The sequence below is a fragment of the Corapipo altera genome, unplaced genomic scaffold, assembly GCF_003945725.1.
Source record: "Corapipo altera isolate COAL_440 unplaced genomic scaffold, ASM394572v1 61183, whole genome shotgun sequence".
Classification (NCBI taxonomy): Eukaryota; Metazoa; Chordata; class Aves; order Passeriformes; family Pipridae; genus Corapipo; species Corapipo altera.
This window is the reverse complement of record NW_020885106.1, coordinates 104854-129921: the sequence shown is the minus strand read 5'-3', so window position 1 is coordinate 129921 and position 25068 is coordinate 104854. Positions and strand designations below refer to the sequence as shown.

General features: G+C 42.4%; 1 protein-coding gene across 7 annotated transcripts in view; it reads right to left on the bottom strand.

Moving 5' to 3' along the window:
* Window positions 1-151: 151 nt before the first annotated feature.
* The window catches only part of DCUN1D3 (defective in cullin neddylation 1 domain containing 3), a 25447-nt gene continuing 530 nt past the window's right edge, over window positions 152-25068 (bottom strand). Inside the window, exons 2-7 of one of the 7 annotated variants that reach the window (XM_027669813.1) lie at window positions 22044-22188; window positions 20002-20073; window positions 14929-15004; window positions 12866-12983; window positions 9612-10140; window positions 152-7693 (exon numbers count right to left, since the gene is read on the bottom strand). In XM_027669813.1, the coding sequence (XP_027525614.1) occupies window positions 7213-7693; window positions 9612-10039 (909 nt within the window). In that variant the 5' untranslated portion in view covers window positions 10040-10140; window positions 12866-12983; window positions 14929-15004; window positions 20002-20073; window positions 22044-22188 and the 3' untranslated portion in view covers window positions 152-7212. Of the gene's footprint in view, window positions 7694-9611; window positions 10141-12856; window positions 12984-14928; window positions 15005-20001; window positions 20074-22043; window positions 22189-25068 lie in introns of all 7 variants that reach the window. The other 6 variants (XM_027669809.1, XM_027669812.1, XM_027669811.1 and 3 more) reach the window with 6 other exon arrangements.

The window sequence follows — 25068 nt, the reverse complement described above, 5'->3', positions numbered from 1 at the left end:
GGAAACCCAGAAGCTTTGGAACACTGACAAGCTACAGTAGTCAGGATACATTGTGACTAAAGGATTTTGTTTTGTTTTTTTCTTTAAGGGATTGGTCATTTAAATATACAGAAGTACAATAATCTCACAGGTAAATGAATGGCAGCTTGGATTAGAAAAAGCACCAAAATATTTAATATACATCTGGCACAAATTTCACAAGAAGTCAGTAATGAACAAACCAATGCTTTGCTTATAAGAAAAAAAACACCTCAGACTGCACTTAATGCTCTTCTTCCAAAAGGGACACAACAAAAACATTGCACTCAGGATTGCTATCAAGTAAAGACAACCTTCTTATCACACCCTATTTGCATTGTGCCTTAGATTGCACATTCCATAAGACGCTGTTTTCATTCTGTTCCAGACAACAACAGTGAGCAAAGTTTGATACAAGAAGAGTAACTGTAAAACTAAAAACCAAATGGGATTCAGTAGATGAATTGTCCTGAAATTCTCCCACTTTTCCTCTAGATCATGGTTTCAAATTTGGCTGCATCCCCTTGAAAAAAAGGTCCTCCAGGAAACAGAATTTACTCCAGCCATTTTCAAGCATTACATTTACATTTCTGACACTGTTGGCCCAGAGGGGAACCAGGGGCTGCTCTGTGACACACAACACATTCATCATTCCCAGAGTGAGAAAATTGGGTTCTCTCTTGGTAAGTCTTAAAAGGCAAAACACACTCCTGGCATGAAGATTTGACCCTGCCCACCCTTGCTGGTTACTGAGGAGCCGAGAGACAGATCAGGGAGCTGTGTTCACATGAGATCAGTGACAGCCACACAAAGCTGTGCTCCCAGGACTTCCTTGGTTACACTGGAGCAAACACTATCAAAATGCCTTCCTTCCACAGAGGGGGACGTGAGGCTAAACTGGGGCCTCAAGAAAGAAACCCAGCTGCACCAACCAGCTCTCCCAGGCTGACCCTTCTCCAGGGAGCCCATCAAGGCCTTGCATTTGCTTCATGCCCTCAAGACCAGCCAGTGCAAACCCCAACAGTGTTGGGTCAGGACCTAATTCTGACAGTCCCATCCTGGAGCTCCTGGAACTTGAGTTACTCAACAACTAAGAGCATGAAGCCCTCCCACCACTCCTGCCAGTCCATCTCCTTTTTAAAGACTATTTCAAACTTACAGATAAGAAAGCAAGCATATATTTAAGATAACTATGTTTAACGTGACTTAAAAAATCACAATTTCAAAATATTGAGTACTATTCAGTCCTCTGATGTGGAATACACCTGGGAGTAGCACAGCCTTCAGCTCCACTGATCCTCTGTGCAAGGTTTGCCACCTCTGGTCACACGATCTCCACTCTCATGGGCCCAGAGAAGAGCAAGAGTCAGCAGCTGTTACTGCATAACATGGCAACATTCAAGTAAACACGCTGGTTCAAGAGTAGGCAACCTTTAGTCCAAATATAATTTACAGGAGGGAAAAAACCCCACTTTACAACACAAACACTGGAGATGGATTTTTTTTTTTTTCCTGTGTGAGAAATGACATGTTATCCAAAAAGGGCTTATCTGAAGAGTGCAATTATGCAAAGATAGATACTTATTTAAAAAATTAAAACCAAAAATAGTATAACCTACAGAACCTGCTGGATTTTCAAAGACTGAGGATTGCAATAGTAGCAAGGAACCGCTGCAATGTCAGTGATTTAAGGCAAGCTGTCAGGACAAGAACGTCCACGCTCCTTTTACCTATTGTCTCACATGTTCTCTTGAAACCCACGCCCGTCCTAATAGTGCAAGAGGTCACACCCCAAAAGCAGCCCTCACACACACTGGAAGAAGACTCTTGCAGCAACAGTTGCTACAGCATCGCATCTCCTGGGGATTTGCCATGACAGTAATTGTGTTGTAGTTTGCTTTGGGGAAGGAGAGCAGGGGACACAGATGTGCTGCATGAAAAAAACACACCCCCCTCAATGCATTAATGAACACAGCTGAGCACTGAAGCCACTCTGGCACCTCCAGTGCCCTTGAGAACACTCCAGCTTTACTCAGGCATAGGGGTTTTATCCTGAGCAGGATTCTGATCTCCAAGAGGAAAAGGATGAGTGCAGCCTTTATGCTTTTGCAGCTCCCATCTTTGCTGGGTGTTACAGGTCCAGTCCAACATGAACAAAACACAGTATTTTTGATTAAAATAAAAATACACTCATGGCACTGCATCAGGTGGGTTCCTAAAGCTTTTCAAGGGCAAACGAAAAGGCTGGTGGCTCCCTCCTGGGGAGCAGCTGCTCCATCTTCAATTCACTGTCAGTACAGGCAGCCCAAGCAGGGAAGAGGATGTGCTGACAGAGGCCCCTGAGCCCAGGCCATGGAGCTCTGCTCGGCCACTCTATTGCACTCCAAAAGTAGCACCCGGGAGGACCAACACACTGGTTTGCAGCTTGACCCGGCTCCCTTTCCAAGGGTCCATTGCATACACATTAAACACAGTATACCAAAAACTATGGCAAATAGATAATACTTAACTTGGGTCAATTAAAAAAAATAGATTACTCACCCAGGCATAAAATCCTGGGACAAAAGGATGGTAACCTTCAACTATTCAAGTCTAAGAACAAGAGGTAGAGATACCTATGTACTTCATGGTGAAGGAGTTACAGCCTTCTTTCTGTCTTACAATCTCATGTATTTCACTTCAGTTGACACTATCAAACCAAAGGTTCGATTTTCAACAGTCCAGAGAGAAAATGTTAACACTGGTGGGTTTGTTTGCACACAACAAAGTTTAAGCAGACACTTTGCTTGTAATACTTATTTGAAAAAACACGTTTTGCTCTATATTGAAGCACTATCCTGAAGAATTTGGAGTTTCAGGTTAAGCATCTTCCTTTTTTAATAGGAAGAGCTAAATTCACATGCACACACTTTGAGCAGAGTGAACCCAAGGGAAGAACTGAGTGCCTAATTTACTGAGGACCTTCTAAAAAAGGATCACATTGCAGAACACAAGGCTGCAAGACCCAGAAACTCACAATGACTATTATTTTCCAAAGAATGGGAATGATGTAACCTCAGCCAACAAATAATATCATGACTGAGGTGGCTATTAACTACATGGCGATTCTTTTAACTTTGCTGGGCTTTTTTTAGAACCAAGGCTTAGAACTGTAAGGAAGATACTTATGTTGACAGTGTCATGAAAAGACTAAGGTCACTGGGCAGTGCATAGCCACACCTGGGAACCATGGATGATAGCCTAGTCCTGCATCCATGGGTTCTTCAGGCTCTAGTGGACATGGGAGGAGTGAATGATCAAAGTTACACAGGCAAAGCTGCTGCTGCCCCAGCACTGCCTGACCCACCTGGCACCCACCCTGCCCCTGGGAGCAGGGACTGCATCTGTGCCCCAACCCGAGTCACTCACAGTCAGCAGAGCAGGGGGAACTCCCCTCACGCTCTACCTGTGCCTGGCTGAGAAGCTGCCATGGTCCAGAGGCTGATCCATGAGCAGATCTGCCAGCCCAGCCTGGGGAAGCCGCTCCCAGCATTCCCAACTGCTGCAGGCTCCAGCTGTCTGCTTTTGCACCACCTGCCACACCTGCACTTATTTTTCCTGTGGTTCTTTCATTACAATTGCACAATACTAAAAAGCTGTAATTCTCCATGGAGAGTAGCACCAGCAGTAAGTAAACTCACAATTCAGTGTTCAATTCCAATTCATTTCCTCAGTCAGGTTCTCTGGGCAGGACCTTTCAAATCCTTACTTGAATCAATCAGTCATCAGTCTTTGACCTCAGAAATGCACCCATGCGAGTAAAATTTAGCACAACTGAGCCTCCAGTTGATCTGGAAGGCAAATTTTAAAGGTGTTGCAAACTATAATATGGTGCAGGTGGTCAGCCTTTTATTACCAGGGACTAAAGTGTACAGGAGTTGTATTTCTTTGCATATAAGAGAAGGCAGTAAAATGCCACAGACTGTGGATGTCAGACCAGTTTTCCAGTATATTACTATAACTATATAGTTACCTATAGTTATTTATCCCAAGTTGCAGCAGATTCACTACATGCATAAAGTTCCCTAATGCATACTCTAATTAAAAAAAAAATAAAAATTAAACAGTTGCAATGGTTTCAAGGATTTCATCAGCATCACTGCTCACTTACAGTCCTGTGCCCTACACAATAAAGATTTAAATTATATAAAAATGAAGAGTGAATGTATTTGGCCTGTTCCACAGATATTCACAGTTTAACCATTAAACAAACATATTTTCAGAGGCTCCAATATTATGAAAGACTTCTCAGAAACCTGTGCAAACCCCAGTCCCCCACCCCAGCATTACAGAGCATGGCTGAGTCTCATTTAGGATCCCAAAATCACCAGGCAATCCAAGGAAGGTCTGACAGCCTTGTTCACTGTCAGCACTGTCAAAGAGCTGCACCTCCAGCTCCTGGTTCAGAGCTTAAAGCTGATACAGGTCTGGTTTGCATTCTGTAAATGGTAATTAAAAGACTGAGATTAGGCTAAAAATAAGTGGTACTTTGCTAGATAGATCATTTGGCTATTTTTGCAAGTATTCTGTCCAGGGGGTGGAGTTGCTCCTGCTCCTGGAAGCAGAAGAGCAGGAGTAGGGCTGTCCCCCCACACTGAACACATGGAAACTCAGCCACTGGCAATGGTCCTTTCCCCAACAGGAAACCAGATTTTCCCTTCCTGTGTGTTCACCTCTGCCTTAAAAAGAAGCTGTATTACATCTGATACATTAAATGGGCTGAGCTTGAAGTGCTACAGATTGATTTCTTCCCTGCTGTCCACATTCCAACCACAAGATAAACATCTTCCTAAAAAAGCTCTATCCCTCATCCTTTGGAGCTGCTGCATGTTAGCATGTAAATGAGAAGCAGCCCCTGCCCTGATCTGGTGTGCAGGCATGCACTGGCTGTCAACTGAAGAGTCTTCACACTCTGGACATTCTAATTTTCCTTTAGGAAAAAAAAACCCTTAAGTGACGAACAAAGCTTTTAATAGCTGAACGAATGAAGTCTCAAACTTAGAAATACAGTCTTCTTTTGGAACTTTTCCTAACAAAGCAGCCTCTGTTGGGGAATTTATTTTAGTTTTTAAAAAGTAACAGCACCAACAAAAGTCTCACCATAAATTCAACAACACCAGCACAAGTGCTTTGGCCTGCTCTGCTCACCAAACCAGAATCAGGTTTTGCTGCCAAACAGTGCTCGTGCCACAGTAGCTTGGAAGGTTATAGTAGCAAGGACAAAGCTTTGGGCATATTTACCCATGAAACAGCAACTTCAGGGCTCTCCTGCCAAGGGACAGACTCAGCTGCATCTAAAACAACCACATTTGTTTTCCACAGCTTGTCTTCCAGCAAGAGCAGCATGGACCAAACTCTCCTTTAATTAGATGAAAGAGATGCTATCTGTGGCTTGTGGGTTTGTTTTTAAACAGTTTCCATTACCCACATTTTGTTAGTGATTTATGACCTCAGAGCCAAGTTATTGCAGAGGCTGCACACCAGCAAAGCCAGTCCCAGAACTGGGGCAGATCCTGCTCCTCTCTCTGTTAACCCCTCTGGGGCACAGCACATGTGCAAAGCACAACATCCTGGATCTGGTGACAAGCTCACCAGTTAAAACCTGTTTCCCTTCAGCTTTAAAACCCTTACAGCACAAAAGCCATTAGATGCTATGGATGAATGTCTAGGCTTTTTTTTTTTTTTTTTGGTTTGGTTTTTTCAGATGAAGTCATTTTATGATCCCGGAATGCAGCTCTGAAAATAAAAGGTGTGTAACGGAAGTTCATCAAATTAACTAAGCCAGCACTTGGCTATAGAGAAAGCCTTGGCAATCATTCCTTTTACCAAAAGGTGTAAAAAAGTTGACATACTAAAATTGAAAAAGGTAGCATCAATAACCAAAAAAGTTTCAACCAGTGTTAATAAAACTCCCTTTAAGTCACAACAATTTCAACAGGCAAATAGTCCCAATACAGGCATTGTAAAATAATAAATTGACTCCTATCCAAATATTATCAAATCAGTCTAAAAATGACTCATCTACACTGTTGTCATTAAGAACACATTAAGAATTCACTTTGTCATCAGATGCCGATATTGTTTCTCCAGAAAGTGTGGAGTATTAACTGCAATTTAGCAATTAAACATAGGTTTTAAAAAATTGGTTCGTCAATATTAATGCAAAAGATAGTTCCTTACATAGAAGTACTGTGCTTGCCAGACAAGTAAGGTAATACTTTAGGTATAAATCAAACAAATTAAAGCAGAATTATACCACAGTTTTCCTTGAAGACTTAGGATTTGTGTGTTGCTTCTGTCAATGTTTAGCAAACTTAAGAAGCAGAACCTTTGGTTCTTTTAGTCAAGTAAAAATATTCTCATGTAACCACAAAAATACAACTTCCAGAGAAAATGGAAGTCCATCAACAAGTCCACTTTCAATAAAACTGAGGTAGTACTGCTCTTTTATTACACGAACGTGTAAAGAGATTTAGATACAAATCATCATCTACCACTCAGTTGACTGACAGGTACAGTAATTTTATAAAACAATCCCAACATTTAGTTTGAAAGTCCAAAAAAAGGAATGATCTGGACTCATTCACTAAGAGTTAGCTCAAAATGAGAATTAGCCATATTACAAAAAGCTGTTGCTTATGTTGGTTTTTAGAGCCTTATTACCTGGGATTAATGCATTTATAGTTAACACTGCTGTTCATCTTGGTATAAAACCTTAAAATTATTATAGCCTAAAATTTCAACAATGTAAACAGCACTACACACAGTACAGACCTGCCCTGACAGATGTAGTATGAAAAACTTAATCTGGCACTGTATAACTTAGCAATGTTAATTTAACCTAACTAAAAAGATCTACATTGTGCAAGAAATATCAGACTTACTTATACTAATCTGAAGTCTTAAAAAAAAAACAACCCCCAAAAACGCTTAACTTGTAGCCAGGGTCAAATATTTCAGGGCAAGAGTAAAAGGAATAACCAAAATTAAGAAAGTGCCTAAAACATGATACAGCATTTTAGAGCCCTTTCAAAGACAAGGCAGAAAAAGGTGTAAAGTAGAAAAATCTGGAGCCTCGGTAATTTCCAGAAACATCCAGAGTTTATATTTTGTGAAGGGCAACAAGTTGCTTTCATCACTGCTGCTTGGACACTGCTAAGTCTGTTCCTCACACAGGCCCTCTGTGTCCAAAGATGAAACACATTTGGTTTCCTCTTCCTTTTTCCTTCGCTCCATTTCCCACTCCACAAAGGTATCGAAGAGACTCGGCCAGGCCTCGTCCTCGCTGTAATTGCTAAGGTCCGGTCCAATCACCTGAGTAAAATTTAGAAACATGTTCCACGTGTCCCGGGAGATTCCCTTGATTCCTGAGGGGTTCTTGATTAGGAAGTGTAACCACTGGTCCAAAATAGGGGGCTTGTTTTGGGTGAAGACTAATTTCCAAAGGGCAATGGCTATTTCCCGATGTAGCGACCTCTGTCCTTCTTCAGAGTCCAGGCCAAACTGGAAGGTGAAACGGTAGAGATCCTTGAATTTATCTTCCTGCTTGGCTTCGTTTAGGAGGCTGGGGAACCTTGCACAAATGCCATCAATGCTGTCTGCGTTTATTGCTTTGCAGCCTTCAAAAAACTCCTTCCTATGAAGCAAGAGAAGAGAAATTAGTGTGAGCACTTCCCAACGACCTCGCGCGCCAAGCGCTTCCCATCTCTGTTCAGCTACGGCAAATCAGAACAGGATCACCTGGACAAGACAAGGTGCACACTCTGCCAGGTGGCACAAAGATTTTGGCAGTGGAACCTACTGAAAAGAGAGACAGTTCCAAGGCATTCCTTACGGCCTGGAGAACCACACACAGCCCCCAGATCCACTGGGGCACTGTGAGCATTTGGAAGATGTTGCTGCCTGGCTTTCCAACTATGGGACACTGCCACATCCAGTGCCTTTCACATTAAAAAGTGAATTCCAATTTACCACAGAGGAAATTCCAAATGTTTGAAATGGACACATTTACCCCAAATCTATTCAATACTGCCCATGTCTAAATGCCCATGTTCTGGGCCAGCTGTTCTCAAGGGACAGAGCACTTCACTGGTGGCTTTCCTGTGGTTTTTGGTTGCTCTTCCAGCCTGCAAAATCAAAAGGGTGCCAACAGTGATGGTCAACGAGGCACCTGCTGGGAGTGTGGAAGGGAGCAGAGCATCACACAACATGGGCTACAGCACAACAACACTGCTCAAAGCTCCACTGCTGGACTAGCTGGCCAACTAACACTGACCAGTGTTAGCTCTGATCTCTGATGCTCATGAGCAAGTGTTATAACCAGGCAATATTAACCAGAGCCAGCAGGTGTTGCAGAATGGGTTGGAGGGAGGACAAGAGATGGAGCAGCACGCAGGAGAAGCTTTCCTTAATGAAAGAAGTCAGTCAGCACTTGTATCATGGAGCATGCCCTGAAACAATGGTAACTGCTCACCACTAGATCTGGCCCCTCCAAGAAAACCAAAACCATGTTAATAACACTCATGGTGGTTGTGCAGAATCACAGACACTGTTTACAATTCCTTTACCATCTTAGCAAATACTTGTGCCTTCAGCTTCCAGTAAATCCACATCTGCATTCCAGAGTAACTCACCCATGTGACACACGCCCACAGACACAAGGACTCTGAAGATGCTGGAATAGTTATCTGTGTTCAGTGCACAACAAAGGCTTGGGTGAAGGCTCTGAACACCAAAATAATTTTCAAAGTTATAAGCTCAGTAAAAATAGGCAGCATTATTCAAACCAAGCTAGATAGACCAAAAAATTAAAACATTTCTCCTTTGCTGGCAAGTCCCTGTAGACAGTCTTTACTTGCTCTTACCTGGACATTGCTCATCAAGTTGGGGGAGGTTGTTGCAGTTTGGGTTTTGGCTGTGGGCTTTGTGGGGTAGGTTTTAGCCATTCTGTTGTTTCCTGGAGCATCACACGTGCTGTGAGCCTGCTGACTGAGCCCCTTGTCCAGAAGGGCAGACAGCATTCAAACAGCAATTGCTTGTCAGCGGGTACGAAACTGCTACTGAGTCAAAACCCTCACATTTCCTTCCCTCACTGTGCTCTAACAGGAGTACTCTTGGAAAAAGACATTAAGTATAACACTAATTGGGCAGGAACAATTTTGTCATTCTTTCACAGACTGGTAACGGAGTTGGCAGCAATTACTAAAGAATCTCACATTACTTTAAAGGAAAAATTAATTTCAGTGTCCAAGATAATGCTGGGTACAGCAAACTGCTTTTGGTAAATCAAGAATAAATTAATGTCTACAGAGTCTCACTACACTGTTCATCACTAGCACCATAATGACCAAAACCACATCATCTGAAACCCACTGTGAGGAGAAGGGGAGAAGAAGACAATACAAAGCTTACCTTCTGCAGTGGTAGGAATTAATTTGATCAAAATGCAAGTGTTAGAAGAAATAAGTGAAGCTAATGAGGCTGTGTCTCCAACATAGAGCTGACAGGATATACTTTAACATATGAAAATAATTACAAGTTCTACAAGAACTAACCTTGTAAATTTGCACATGGTAGCAGCCTGGAATTTCCAAGCCAAAACTAGTACTTTAAATTCAGTGGGATCAACACAGAGGTCATTGCAAAATCGTTCCATCCCTTCTTCCAGTATGGCATCTTCCCGTTCATCCTTGTACCTCCTAAACAACTCCCCAATCCTTTGGAGTGAAGATTCTTCTGCGCTGCAAACAGAGTCTTTCTTTGTGTCTCCAGAAAACGTCGGGGGCTGACTGGACTCTAAAGCAGTGTCCGTTTTCTTTGTCCCATTCACAAGGATGTCTCCTGAAGCCTTCCCACAAGCTGAGCCATGGTCGTCTTTGTGGACTGCACTTCTCTTGTGGGACTTGCTGCTGGATTCCCTTTCCCCATTTTTGCTGCCCAGGGTGGAAGAAGGATTCTTGCACTTGGTGACGCACTGGCCCATGATGTTGCACACCAGCTCCTAGCGCAGTCCCCCTGCCCTTGGACACCCTCGCAGCTGCTCTTCAACACATCTCACCATGCCATTAGCAGCACTCAGCTAACCTGAAAAACAGTTTCAGAGTCACACTGCTGTCTGTCTACAAAGGATATTTTAAGTATTAAATGTGGGATAACATTTGCCAGTAAGCGACCGACTTCAGGATATTTAAGTTTTAAATACTGAAAAGGAGCAGTGTACAGAAGGCTGGCAATGCCATAAATTTCAGGCAATTTCAGACTTTTACCTAGAAATCAATGCAGCTCACTCAGTGGCTGCAGTATCCTAACGGGTCCTAATAAAGGAAATTCCTAAAATTCTTACCACAACATAGGTTACAAAGAGGTTGATTCATGTACAGGCTTCATCAAGACAGACTACTCTAACCCAGAAATATTTTAAAGGAAATGGTTTTTAAAAGTATACCCGCATTTTATATATAGAATATAGAACACTGAAACAAAGCAGGGGAGAGGGGACAGGGACACTGATGGGACAACCTGGCAGAGACCTAAGCATTGAATGTAAACTGTACCTTCAGCAAATCAGCAAAAGGGGGCTTGGGGGTTTGGCTGTTGGCTTTTTTTTTTTTTTTATGAAAGAAGGAGAGTGGAAGTTGTGTGTTTGTTTTTAAACAGAGTTTGGAATTAGGTTTTTTTTAAATACTTAAAACGTACACAGAGCGTGTTTGCAGAAAGGAGGCAACATTCACTTTTCATCCAAGAGGGTGTTCAGGAATTGTTAATTGTTTCAAGAGGGCTCCTCCCTTCAGGTAATGAGACAGACAGGGGAGGGGGCCTTCTTAATGAATCTTCTTCAGACAGACACATGCAGATAAGAAGTAGTAATTCCAGCTCAGGCCTTTTTTTTTTTTTTTTTTTTTTAAATAAAAATTAAAATGCCAAAATGATTTCATCATACTCTGTTTTTATAAATCACAAAGCCTTGCATATTTGGAAAAGATATTTTACCCACAGAAAAGGGTTCTCAAATTTTCCCTATTAAAGCCAAACTAACACTCTGACGCTGCCCTATCAGCAGGCAGCCACACTGTGGACAGTCCCTTTCTCAGAAACATCAACTCCAAGAAAGCAATTGCTTATCATATTCCTCCTTTACCCACTCATTTGCATTTCATCTCTGCTGTCAGCTAGGCAAAAGCCTCAAACACAAAAATTTTGGTTTGCCTTGTCTTTGTGTACTGCTTCCAGCTTAGAATTAGTACAAGGAAGAAGAGAGATAAAAATTAAAATAAATAAATAAATAAATAAATAAAATAGATGTCATATCAGTTTTTCTGTATTCATTCTTTCTTCACTAGAGCTCTTTGGAGGCTGAACCCATTTTAAGCTGTAAACCAACTGCAGCAACAAGTACAGATGAATTCTCAGCTTTCAGACATAAATCTTCTCTCAGCCATTTGTCCCTGTTTTGAGAAAACAGCACACATGCAGTTTCATGAACAAAAACTTTTTCCATTGCAACTACAACAGGCCTGTATGTTGGTTACAACAGCCAAGATGCTGGTTTCAACTCCCTGCCTTCCCTTTCCTTCCCCAATCCCTTTTCTTAAGCACATAACCCACACACATAACAAACAAATACTTGTTTTTAAGCAGCCAAAGGAACAAACATCTAATACATCCTGTCACCACACTGCTTTGAAGATGAACTTTGTAGCATCATTTTTATAGGCAAGTAAAGTTCAATTTAATGTATTAAAAAAATTCTTAGTAATTTGTATCTTAAAGGACTCTTGAAAATATGCATGTCCACATAAACAACCCAAAAGACAGTTTCACTGGCCCTCAGTACTTCATAGCTCTGTGAACTGCAGAGCACAGCCTGGCACTGATTCCTGTGCTGCCATGTGCCTGAGCAACATCATCTTCTCCAGCCTCCACCAGTCATTACTTCATTACACCAAAATAAACAGGATATTAGTAGGCAGAGTAAGAACTGCTTAGTGATTAACTCCCAGATACCAGCTTTTTCCAGCCCCCCCTCATCTTTAAATTCAGCAGAACTCAAACACTCAATCCACACTAATTCTTGTTCTTCAATCAGCTTCTCAGGGACAGGTAGCAAGCACTACATTGGACAAGTTTTTCTTTAGAGAGAAGCATGCAGGTAAAAGAGTAGAATAAAAAAATGTGGAGTAAAGATCAGTGTTAGAGTTTAAAGCAGAGTTTAAGCAGTACAAAAAATTTTCTGCTCAAGCACATAACAGCAGTTTTTAGCTATTGGTGATTTAGAACAGCTTTTCCCTATGGGCAGGTTAAAGAATAGCTGCCTATTAGTGAGCAGTACTTTCCTTTAAAGTAGTTGGTAGTAGTCAAATCACACACAGCATAATTGACAGAGATTAATCCAATTCACTTTAGGATCCCAATTTAAAGCTCAAAAAAAAAAAAGGCAGTTTGTGAGACTGACATACTGTGTCCATAACTTTTCCTAATACAAGTCATTCATGCTGTCATTCCTAAGCAACAGCTTGTATTAAAGATGATAACAATCTAATATTCAGGTGTACAAAGTGACATCACCAGCCTGATGAAAGAGATGGGGTTTAAAGTCATTTGCTGTCACAAAAAAAGCACTACAACACGGAGAGAGAAGGTCAGCCAGCATTATTAGACACCTGTATGAGAGAAAATGTCCCAGTCCAACAGCTGTTCCCAAAAACCACTGGCAACCACAGCAGCATTTACCCACAGAGTGCAAAGTAACCATGTCCCCTGCATCGTACCCCTCTAACAAACACAATTTCTGTACTCTTACTTGCCTTACCAGGAGCCCAGTGCTGCACCTGAACAGTTCCTGCCTGGGCACTGCCAGCACTGCTCTTCCCTGCAGTAAGTTCTTCCTTCCTCCTCTCTGCTGAGATTTTCAGAGCACAATCCTACTCCTTATGAACAAACATGAGAAGATATTGATGTACAGTTGCTGCAATTCCTCACTTTTGTACTACACGAAACTTGATGCCATGTGCCAGATACTTAGAAGCATTCTACCCCAAAAATAGCAAAACCAGCTTGGGAAGGAAAAAAAAAAAAAGCCAGACTGCATCCGCTGGCAGCTTGTGCATGTATCTGGTTTTGTAAGAGAAAAGTCTTTTGGCACTCCATCAGTTACCCTTCTGTAAATCGCCTTCACTGAGCTGGATCCACTTCACTTAGGAGTCACCTCCGCTTCCTACATGACTCAGGTTTCAAGGCATGAAAGGAACAAGAGCCTCGGAAGGAGATAGAAACAAGTGGGAGAAGTCGGCCCTTTTGTTAAGGAAGGCTGGAAAGAGGATCTAGTTGCAGCATCAGGGGCTGCACTGAAGCCAGTGTTCAAGGAGTGAGAGAGGGCACTCTCAGGAAGGTGAGCAGAGCTGTCATTTACCTGCACAGCAATGCCAGTGTCACATCTCGGTCATGCCAAGCACAGTGCAAGGACCTGCAGAGATATTTCTCCCAGTTGGATCAGGAACTACAAGTATAAACTCCTCCCATGCCCAAAGGTTACACTGGATTGGTGGCAAAGCACCAATTCCAAAAGGATCAATTCCCACGAGCAACATTACTCTAAGAGGTTTGTACAACATAAAAGTAAGACATAAAAGGCAGTACTGACCACTACTTTGGCCATTCTGTGAAAAAAGGTCAGAATTCAGGGTTAAGGTTGGAATGTGCCCAGTGCTACAGGATGCAGAAGTCCCAAAGAAGTTTATTACTCAGACAAGGATTGAGCAATGACCTCCAGCACATATGAATCACCAAGAAGCCCATGAGGCCATCTCCCACATAACAGGAACCGCAAAGCAGAGACCGACAGTGACGTTCTCTGCACCTTTCTAGAAAGGAGGCAGCAATGGGGAATGCAGGAGGACCAGTGCTGGTGAATACAGCCAGTGAAAGGCAAGTGACTCTAAGAACAAAGGATGAGCAGAACCATATGGCCCCATTATACAATGAAAAACCTAGAGGAGATTGCAAAGGCCTTGGCTAATGCTTGGTGGGGCTTTTTGTTTTGGTGGGGTTTTTGTGGGGTATTTTTTTCTAAGTGCTGTAAGGAATTCAGTTTTTCTCCATTTTCAAGGGACCAGATCCCACATAACCCAAGACTTGAAGGAAGCAAAACAAAGTGACTCAGTAATAATTCTCTGTCATACAGGCACACCATGGCACAACTGAAAATGGCAGCACTGAAGTAGGGGAGAGCTGGCAGGAAGGGATAAGATGCAAAGGAGATATTTAAGGAACCCTGTATTTTTCTTTGATGACTGGTGTTATTGTAGTAATAGAAATTATTGGATATGTCCAGAGAATAACAAGCAAAACAAGCATTATGCTGTTTAGTAAAGTGTTGCATCACAAAATATTTACAACGAGTTTCCAAACAGAGAAAGTATCAAGAGAGTAGAAGAAAAAAACCTTCCATACATTCAAGAACACCTCCAAGACAAATTTTAGGAAATCTCATAACAAAAGGGGACACAGCTCAGCCAACCATTAAATCCCTTTCCAAGTAGCAGTTCACCAGCTAAGGCAGAGACAACACTGCTAGAGCTTAACTAAGCCTCAATCCACCTCAGCTTTTCACAAGAGCATAGTCTGTAAGAATTTCACAGAATTCCACTATGCATTGTCTACCTTTTAGTGGACAGGGATACATGACTTCTAAAACAGCTGAGAGTAGGGAACAGTATCATGGGTGCCCTGTCTTCTTCCAGCTCTGAACAGACAGACACAGTTTTCCACTGGGGAGGCAGGAGGGGATCATTGCCACTGCTGAACCTGAAGTAGTCCTTGCCCCAACAACTGATGCTGGGCAGGTGATCTTGCAAGGAAACATCTAATACTTACGTAGTTTCAGCTACACAGGGAATCATTCCATTAGCTTCACAGCTTCCTTCAGGCTCCCTGGGTTCCACATATAATGCTGAAAGACAAAAGACCACACAAATCTTCACATTTAGAAGAGGCCACGAAAACCATGAAATGCACCAAGTCACTGAGAACCAATTCTGCATTTAATAAAACCCTTCAGAGCCAAACTCCGTTTGTTCAAAGTCATCTTATAAAAAAACCACTTTTTAACTTATAAAGTAACATTAACACCATTCACTCTGTACTGTCATATCAAGAATAAAACAGGTACTGAAAACTACAGACAAGTTGAAATGTTTGTTAGGAGTAAACACACACTTCCGGATACTTTTATGGTTTTCAGCATGGGAGAGTTAATTCCTCATTTCATGCACTCAAAGCAAAACAGAGGACATGCTACCATTGTCACTGCATGTTAGCTGAGCGGCTGTTTAATCTGTGAATGCCAGACAGCTGCTACCTAGCAAAGCCTGATTTGGGTCTGAAGGGTAATTCTCTTTTTTCATTCTCTAGCACATTCTTTTCCATGTTTGTTTTCCCATGTTCGGTTGAGCTGGCTCCACTTCTCTTAAATTCCCAGCTCTGCTATACAACTACGAACCTCTGAAGAGATGACAGACAAAGGTATGTCTGGTTTGTGTAGAAAGAGCTACAACTGTAGCCCCTAGTCAACACCTCTGTATCTGATCTAGAAGAAAAACAACAAACAAGAAATCTCTGGCAGCACTCCCCTGCTCTACCACACGAACAGAAACACTAAAACGTCTTGTTTTTACAGCTCTTAGTACATCTAGGGAGCAGACAAGTGATCAAAAGCTGCCTTGCTGCCTGCTTACCTTTTGCATAAGATCTACTCCTTAGGAAACAAGTAGAAACATTAGCTTGTTCAGTGCTCTCTTCAGTAGAAAGCAGGGAGTGAATGTAGAAAGACAACCATGAAACAAGATCATATCATACATGTCAATCTCCACAAAAGTTGAGTTTTCCTGAAACCCGAGTCCTGTATTTGGACTAGGACAAATTTGACTGACAAATAAAACCTAGTTCAGATCAAAGTTTTTTAAAAAGCTTTAAAAGCTCAGAGAAACAGGCATTCAAAAGGTTTCAAAACGCCTAGGAACTCTGGAGTGGTACTTTCGCACATATACGCACACAGAGCAAAAACGTATCTCCACTGAACCATTTCTCGGCATTTACTGTTGAGGTGGATAGACCAAAAAGCTCCTTCATGCTGGGTTTATATCCTTAGCTCTCAAACCTCATCTTCCACACAAACAATCCCTCTTCCAAGGCCTCACAGCTCTTTTAGCAGACAGTCCTGTGGGTGCACAGCCATCAGCCAGCTTTGAGGAGTGCCTGCCTCTCTCGTGGTGGAAGTACTAGCTTGGGTTTCTTCCTATTTGACTATAGCATCCCATGAATTTCAAGAATGTAAGAAAATCTAACATCTGGCACTCTATGTTAATTTCTTTTGGCCCCCTGCATCTGAATAATTCCTTTTATAAATCACCAGGGAGGAAAGAAGAGAGGAGGGACACAGGGCACTGTGAAGCCTCATTCCCCCAGGAACTTGCTTAAACAGAGGAGAAGCAACATCTTACAGTTCACATTTTGAAGATCATTGTCATGGCAACTTTATGCAACAAACTACTTTTCAAATATATTTGTATTTCTTTGGAAGAAATCTATGATCCACCAAATCTACATTTCCAGTTGACGACTACTACAGACACTGGAAGCAAACACTTATTTCAAGTTCAAAAGAAGCTGAATCTGATGGAGTTCAGTCCTACCCAGCAAAAGCCAAACCTTTTCAGGTTGTTTGAAGTAGTTTCCACATTGGCTGACCTATACACACACACACACTGTTTGGAGCCAGAAATTTTAACATCTCTTAGAACTGCCAGCTACAATTCTTTCCCTTTCTTTATATTTCTATTCTTCCAAGTTGACCATTTAACCTTTTTTAAAATTTTTACTGTAGCAGCATATGTAAACTTTGGTGACAACACACTTATGGGATGTGGAATAAAACGTTAGTATGAGTTAGTATTTAAAAAATCAAGCTCTTCAAGTCTGTATTTAAAGGCTATCATAGCACAGCAATGCGTTTGTGGCTGACTGACTTCATCCTAAATCACACTGTGACTGCAGTGAGGAGGGGAAAGAAGCATCAACATTTTGGTGGCACAGGTTTTCATTCAGTCCTTGGGTCAGGGCTCCAAGGTGGAGCCAGTTGCTGTGATCACCCACATCCCCCCACACCAGGAGCGTGTGGAGCCACAGCAACTCAGACAACAGCCTGCACTGCTCATTAGCCCTGCACTGCTCATTAGCAAGCCCTCAGCAATCCACAGGGAAATAGATAAATAGATAGTGTGCACTCTCAGGATTATGGAGGCCTTAGTTTTGCTCACCTGCCTCTTTCTGCACCTGTGTCTGACTCCCCGGTGACTCTGGCTCTCCCCAGCGCTGGGGCACAGAGATCAGTGCGGGGCCCTGAAGCGCCACAGCTCCCATCACCCTCCTCACCCGGCCTCGGCAGCCCTGCCAGGGCTAAGAGAGTTCTCACCAAAGGCAACTCCGTGGGGAATCAGTGACAGCCTTTCCCTCTTCAGCAGGCAGAAATGGAGAGGATCAGCTCTGCTGGAAGCTTCCCCAGTGCAGCTCAGAGTTCTACAGCCCAGCACCAAAGCACCTGGTGCACAAGTGTTACAGCACAAACCAAGCTTTGGCCGGCAAAGCCAGCACAGTATGGAAACTGCTTATTTCAAGTCTTAACCTGCAATGAAACTTTCCCAGCAGAAGCACTCTGAGCGCAGCACAATGGCATATTAAGGGCTTTCAGGAGCCCAGAAGGCACCTCACCACATCCCCAGCACCAGACTGTCACATTAATCTGCCCCGCACCTCTGCTGCACAAATACACTTAGCAAAGTTACTTAAGAGGAAGTCTAAAAGCAGGAATGTCCAGCTGCAATTAGTTAAAATGAATTATTAGCTTGTGAGGCTTCCTGCAGTTGAAGCACCTTTCAGTGAACTCCAGAGAGATTATGATTTTGGGGGCAGACAGATGGGAACTCTGTCGATGTGTTCCAAAGCGGGATAACAAACTATTTCTGATTAACCTTGGTTTGAGCTTTGGAAACAAACCAGCTTCAGAAACGTGATCAAACTGGGTAAAATTTGTCTCTACAGAACATGCCTATACAGCTAGTTATACAAACACATGAAAAGGGACCATGCAGAGTTGGCAGAAAGCTACATGGCAGTCTATGGAAAAGCCAAGCCAGGATGCATATGTTGGAAGCCTGAATACTTCCTCAAATGAGAAGTGGACTTCTCTGAGAAAGGCCATACTGGAAAAGCTTAACTAGTTTGGAAGGGAAGAGAGGACCAGGTACAAAAATCCCAAAAAGTTTCAGAAACAATGTTTACAGTCCATAATGCTGGGCTAAGTCTCAGTGCCAAGAACCAGAGTTATCCCAGATCTCTTCCTAGAGGAGCTCCCACAGTCACCAGGACGCAGGCAAAAGCCTCTTAACAAACAACTGAACCACAACATGGTGTGCTGGCACTTCAAGTCACGAACTGGGACATCAAGGAAGATTTTCCCATTCAAGATGGGGCAGAAGAAACCTACTTTCTGCACTCTTGAAGAGCACCTGACTAACACACAGAGCATGACATCACATTTCATGTTCAAAGTCCAACAAGCAGTCTTAAGAAAAAAATGGAACGGATGTTTCGGAACTGTAGCTCACTGTGTGCAGCTAATTATACAAGGAAAAATTAATAATAATATTATGAAAAATTATAGGGAGAGAGAGCCTGAAGGCATCCTACTAGTTTTCTTTTGTAAGACATATTCCTTACATAGCTTTTTCAGCAGAGACACATGCATCATCCTTGAATCCCTCCCTTTCTTTTACATTCCCTAACCACACAATACCTTACTAACTGATTACTTCTCATTGTTTTTCCACTTGGTCCCATTAAAAAGTTTTAAATCCTTTCCTATTATGTGCTTCATCTTACTTTATTAGGTGGGTGGGATGATTTGTTAGGATTATTGTATTTTCAAAGAACAAATCCAAGTCCAGTTAGCTAAACAAAATATAATTTTAGAAGGGTGCCTTCAGGTGCCTCTGTAATGTAAATAAATTAATGAACTAATTCATGCAGTAGCAGTACTTGTTTTGAGAAGTCTATTTAGACTATGAGCAAGACAGGGGGCTGAGGGGAAATCAAGACAGCCAAACGACACAGCTGCTTAAGATCATGCCATCAGTTTTCAGTAAAGCTGAAACCAGAACCCAAATCAGATTCCATCCAATTCCCTACCTCATACACACTTAGACATGAACAAACTCATTTATTTGACTGCACAAAACTCAACCACCTTCAAAAAACAAAGGTTTGGTCACTGAGCAATTCACCTCCATCCATTTAAAAACTACTGGTCTTCTCCCTCTCCCCCAAGATCCTTCTCAAAGGCCATACAACTCTCAAGGTCCAGCACATACGAAAAAGCAAATCATCTTCTAATGAATGTTTGTTTGGTTTTTCCCCTTTCATGTGCAGAGGCTTGTAAAAGAATAATCCTTCAGTATTTTTCCAGGGTACGCTGTAACTTTTGCACAGCGTGACAGACCTTTAGCACTTCGGTTTGTATTATGAATAATTAAAGCAGCACATGCCAGGGGCAGAGCTACTCTGTGCTCTGACACAGCCAGTTCACATCTATACAGCAAAACTGCAGATTATGGGACCAAAAGAAACCACAGCCCACAGATATTTGACAGAGATGCATCTCAGTGCAAGCATCTGAAAGCAGCTGTGCTACAAATATTTACCTTACTCTGGTTCAGTCCATTCCACAAATTAATCTACGGAAAACTGCAACTATCTGCAGCCAAACCAGAATAACTTTGAAAAACCACCTTGGTCTACAACCTACTCTGCAATGGAAAAAAAAACATTTACTTTTAAACTGAGCTAAGTGTGCACAGATTTGCTTTTACACTGAACTCAGCTATCAGACTTCACCTTGAAGTGTCTGAGGCGCCTTCATCCACTATGTTCAGCTGAATATAACTCAGGTAAGATATCAACTGACTCCTGTAATAATAAGATATGCTTTGAACTAACTGTAGTAAGAGAATAACTTTATAGTTCTCATGCTGCTCTCAGCAATAAAGACAGCAGTCACAGAAAAAAAAGGAAGCCTTTCCAGCAGCTCTGGGTAACAGTGTCCCTTCTCCAGCACAAAGCAGATGTGAGGACCCTGACCCAAACAGCCTTCAGGCAGTGAAGGGACAAGTCTAAAGACAATAGCCAGACCACCTCATAAGATCCATGCTGGCAGCAGATGTTCCTAAGGAGTTTACAGAAGGCCCCTGGCCATCTCAGTAAGTGTAACAGAGTTTACAGGCTGCCAGCCAAAAGAATCACTCATTGCATGCAGTTGTGTAGGAACTTCGGTACCAGCTGACCACGTAAATACTGGAATCATATCGAAGTTATGTACAACAAATTGTTCTAAGTGAAAGCACTGACATATGAAAGTGCTTCAAGAGCATACACTTGGATTTTTAAACTGATCACAGTTTTTAAAGCAGAAAATACACACAGTCAGCTGCAGAAGCCCTAGTTCTCTCTCCTGATTTGTGTCCCAACTTCCCTATTGCAGAGAACAACAACCTTTCCCACTGTACAAAGGATCCTGCAGTACTTCCATGCCTCAGAGGATCTCCTTCGAGAACCTGAATTTGGTCACCAGTTGTAACAAAGACTCTCCACTCTCCTCAAGAAATCTGGTGGCAGCTTCAACCAACACACACCTTTTTTTCATAGGTTTTCACATATCTTTGGTTTCACTTGATGTCCTGTGCCTCATAAGAGACAAGGTGTGTAGGTCTCTATCCTGTGCTTCATGAGACATAATCACTAACTCCAAGCACAGGTAGCTGCTGGAAGCTGGAACACATCAGACCTTTGGCACTTCCAGGTCGCCCATTTATGTGCTGATCCAGAATTCTCAGGGCTTTCTGCACAGACTCGTTGGCTATGAAAATATTGAAGTCAGCATATGACCAAAACCAAGAGCCAGGATATTTATGTTTGTGAGACTCTCATTAAGCTACACGTGCCTCCCATAATCATAGGAATTAAGATGGTTTTTCTCCCTCCCTTTCAGTTTTGAAACAAAAAGATAAGACTGACTGCATTAGAAGTTTCAAAGCTGCAGGAGGAAAAGTATTACACTAAAAAAAAAATCAGAGTAAGAACTAAAAACTGTCACTTTCTGCTACTACGTGGATGCAAAAATAAGACTGGTGTATTTCAGGAGCACTGAATCCTTTTGGTTCAAAAAAACCCACTTCTGTTCACTAAACAGAAAAGTGAGACAACAAACAACTATGACTGCCATACTGTCTCTGGCAGTCTGACTTTCTGGGAATAACAGACTGTGACAGGAGGTCAGTAACAGCATTCTCACATTTTGCAAAGTAAGTTTTGTCTTTCACAAAACAGATGCTGTAGACAGAACAGCATTTATAACTATTCTTTCTGAGATACCAGAAGATTATTCTAGCTCATTCCCTTTACTGGAATCCTGTCTCTCCACCCAGGCTTTTGCTGGTTTCTTTACAGTATTCCTACTTCTGTGAAAGAGTTCTTTAATACTTGCAGCTAAGTAGTCCCCTAGCCATCATTCTTCTAGCAGCAAAATGCTGCATTTAAATAACCTTTACCTAAAATCCAGATTTTCTGCTTCCTTTAAGATGCAGATCATTGGACTGGAAAGTGCCCCACAAGACATATGGATAAAACAGAGACCTAAATGGGCTAGTTCTCAGATTATCAGAGCAAGAGGCTCTGATTCCCTTTCTCTTCCCCTGCTTGCTCTGTTATGGTCAGCACTGAGATCAGAATGTAAAGACATCACCACACCGTCACACCAAAACCACACGTGACACGGAAAACCTCCTTGTGGCACCACAAAGAACACTGGCACTTGTGTGGAAATCAGAGTTCTCCCTGGGTTTGCCAACCCCCCTTCCCCCAGGGCTCTCTGACTTGCTCACCAACAGCCAGGAGGTTCCACAACCTTTCCCATGGAGGGGGGAAGCCAAGGTGCGAGTGAGCGATGGGAGCACGTCTGCAAATCCTGGCTTTTGTGATCACTCCCCGGGAAGGTTTCAACCCAGATCTGTAATTATCTGACTCAAGCTAGAGTCAAAAGAAAGGGGGGGGAGGAGAAAAGATAGATCACTGACTGTTTCAAAAGACACACTGGAGACAACTTACTGTACAGAGGACACTGAGAAAACCAGCACAGACAGTTTACTCGGGTCATATGTTTACAGGGGGTAAATTGCAGGTGGCTCTTTACCAGAAGGCAACATTTGCCTTGAACATTTGCCACGAAATTACAATTGTTTCAAGTCCAGTTACTATGTCATTACTGTTGAATAACTTAGAGTCAAGTATACAATTAATCCATGTCACCAGTGTAGATAGTCTGCAAAACACTGCAGCCATTAATCTAGTATTTTTAAAAAGGAGGAAGGGGGAAGAGACAAAAGAAATTATTAGACTTCCAGTAACCAGAAGACAAAGCCTATTAGTCAGAGGCAAACAGAGGAAAGGAAGCCAGCGAGATAAGATGCAGACCCCTAGGGAGAAGCAGCCAGAGAGAAGGAGCCCAGCCAGGGAATTCTGATGAAGCTGTTAAGGGGGTTCCCTCTAATCTTCCTGCAACTACCAAGTCCCTCAAGTGTTTACAGATTGTTCTTTCAGTCTTCCAAGAATTCTGGCTACAATTTTCAGCTCCTTCTGTATTATTAATTACAAGGATGAAAGAAAGGACTGTTTTTCTAACATCCCATGCCTTTATTTTTATAGTCTCTTCTTACCCAGAGCAGAGTTTTCCTGTTACATTCGCTCGCACAGACCCATGTGCCTAATGAAACAATAACATTGTTTCTGCAATTTGCAAATTCTTCCAAACTGCCAAAATCCCACCACGATGGATTTTACAGTGCTCCAAAGCTCTAAATTAAATTTAGCAACAATTCCCCAGCACCAATAAAGAGAACCAAGTGCTTCAGTTTTCAGCAGTGCTGGGGCACTCCTGCCAACCCACAGCTGAGCATCTCTTTACATCCAAACCACCTGTACATCCCTTTCTGCCACGAGGAAGGGCAAGTGTAGAAGGGTCCTGTCTGTCCTTCTTCCATCCCCTTTCCATCTACTCTACATCTGCCCCTATACACAGACACACAACACACAGGATTTCTTTCTCTTCCTTAAGCTGAACCCAGGCAAGCAGCAGAACCAAGGCTCTTCCTCATCCACTCACAAATTTGTCAGAACAAGTCCCTTTGTCTTAGAAGTCTGTCAAACTGTCTGGCAGCCTTTCTTGCTCAATATATACTTCTTTAATTAGTTTCAATGACAGTCTTCCAAAAGAGCTGTTCTTAGTTTCCTCTCAAAGCCACTCCTTCCTGTGATCACCTTTTTTCCATACAATTCATGCTAAATGGAAGCACGATGTAATTATGAATGAATTCCCAAGATCAGCAAATTATGAGAATTACTGACACAAATCAGTTGGAATTTGCTATAAACAAAACAACATCCAGTTTGAAAATAAAGCAAGAAACTGTACAGAGAAGGCACCTAACCCAGCCTTAAAGATCCAGAGCTGATTACAGCTCATATTGCAGGCTGTCAGTGTCAAGATGAAAGCAATTTCAAAAGCATCACTTCGAGCAGCCAAGTATTACCAAAGCTGTAAGTTCTCCCACTGATAGCTCTGTCACATTTTTTAAGGATTATAGTAACTCATGCCTGCACACAACTTGCTATTAGGAAATAATCAGAACTTTAGAAATCATTACAAGAGCTGGTATTTGCAGTAAGTTCATAAAGCCAGTTGTACTTTGCAAATCTGAACTAATTCAACACAGATCACAAGCTCTCCTTTTTCTGCTGATGTCAGAAAACCTTTGCTTTAGACTGTGAGTTGCTTTGCACATGAAGGGCTACGAATGTTTTCCATAGACCACCACGACACACCTGTGTGGGGAAGACTTTAGGGACAGACTACAGAACTGACAAGAACACGAGGTCAGATCTCTTTACTTTCACATGCAACCTTAACTAAGGGACTATGTTTCTTTTTCTGAAGATTAGCTTTCACCAGGGAAACAAGCAGCAGTATTCAGAGGTGCTCAAAAAACACCAGCACTCAGACACTCTCTCTTTCCCTTGCTACAGCCCAAATAAAATACTTATACTGTAGTTACACATTAACTGTTTAACAAAGAGGTTCTTAGATAATAAGAATTTGCTTAGATGATCAGTCTTTTTATCAACTGATATGCCAAAAGAAGACTACCATGCCAGTGAGGCCTGTAATTTTCAGGAAGGTAGGGCAGTTCTGTGCTTTTTGTTTGTACAGTTATACTCCCTTTTTTTTCCAGAGAACTTATTAGTCCTTTAAACTATGTGGCAGACATTATCATTCAAAAAAAGTTACCAGCTGTGGATCAATGCTGCATCCTGACACTTGGCATCAGCCTGTCCAGTTATCAATGTAACATTTTGAAGGGCAGCATATCAGCAGTGTTAACTATTTAAAAGCTAATCAATTATTCTTTCCAGCAACCACAGCACTGATAGGAAAGGCACATTCTTTCAACCAATATTTGCTCGAAACACTGATTATGCAAGTTATAATTTAAATTGTTACCAGCAGCCTATTAGTCCCACCACAGCCCCTGAGAGAGAGTGATTAGCGCAGACTGCAGGGTAAACACGCTCGGGGGAGGGAGAGGGCTGAGGCAGAAGGAAAAGTGGCTATGCAAAGGGGGGGCATGCTCGGATTGCCAGAACCACCTCGGAAATAAATCGCTTTGCAGTTTATTTCTCTGCCTTTCACCTGAAAACCCCACGAACGTTCACGTTCCGGCGCGACACGTGCGAGGGCCGGGCACGGAGCGCACCCGAACAAAGCAGCCGCTGCCCGGCCCGGGGGCTGCGGGGCCCCCGCATCGCCGGCGTGCGAGCGGCGTTCGGGACCCCGCGGGCGAAGCACACGGGGAC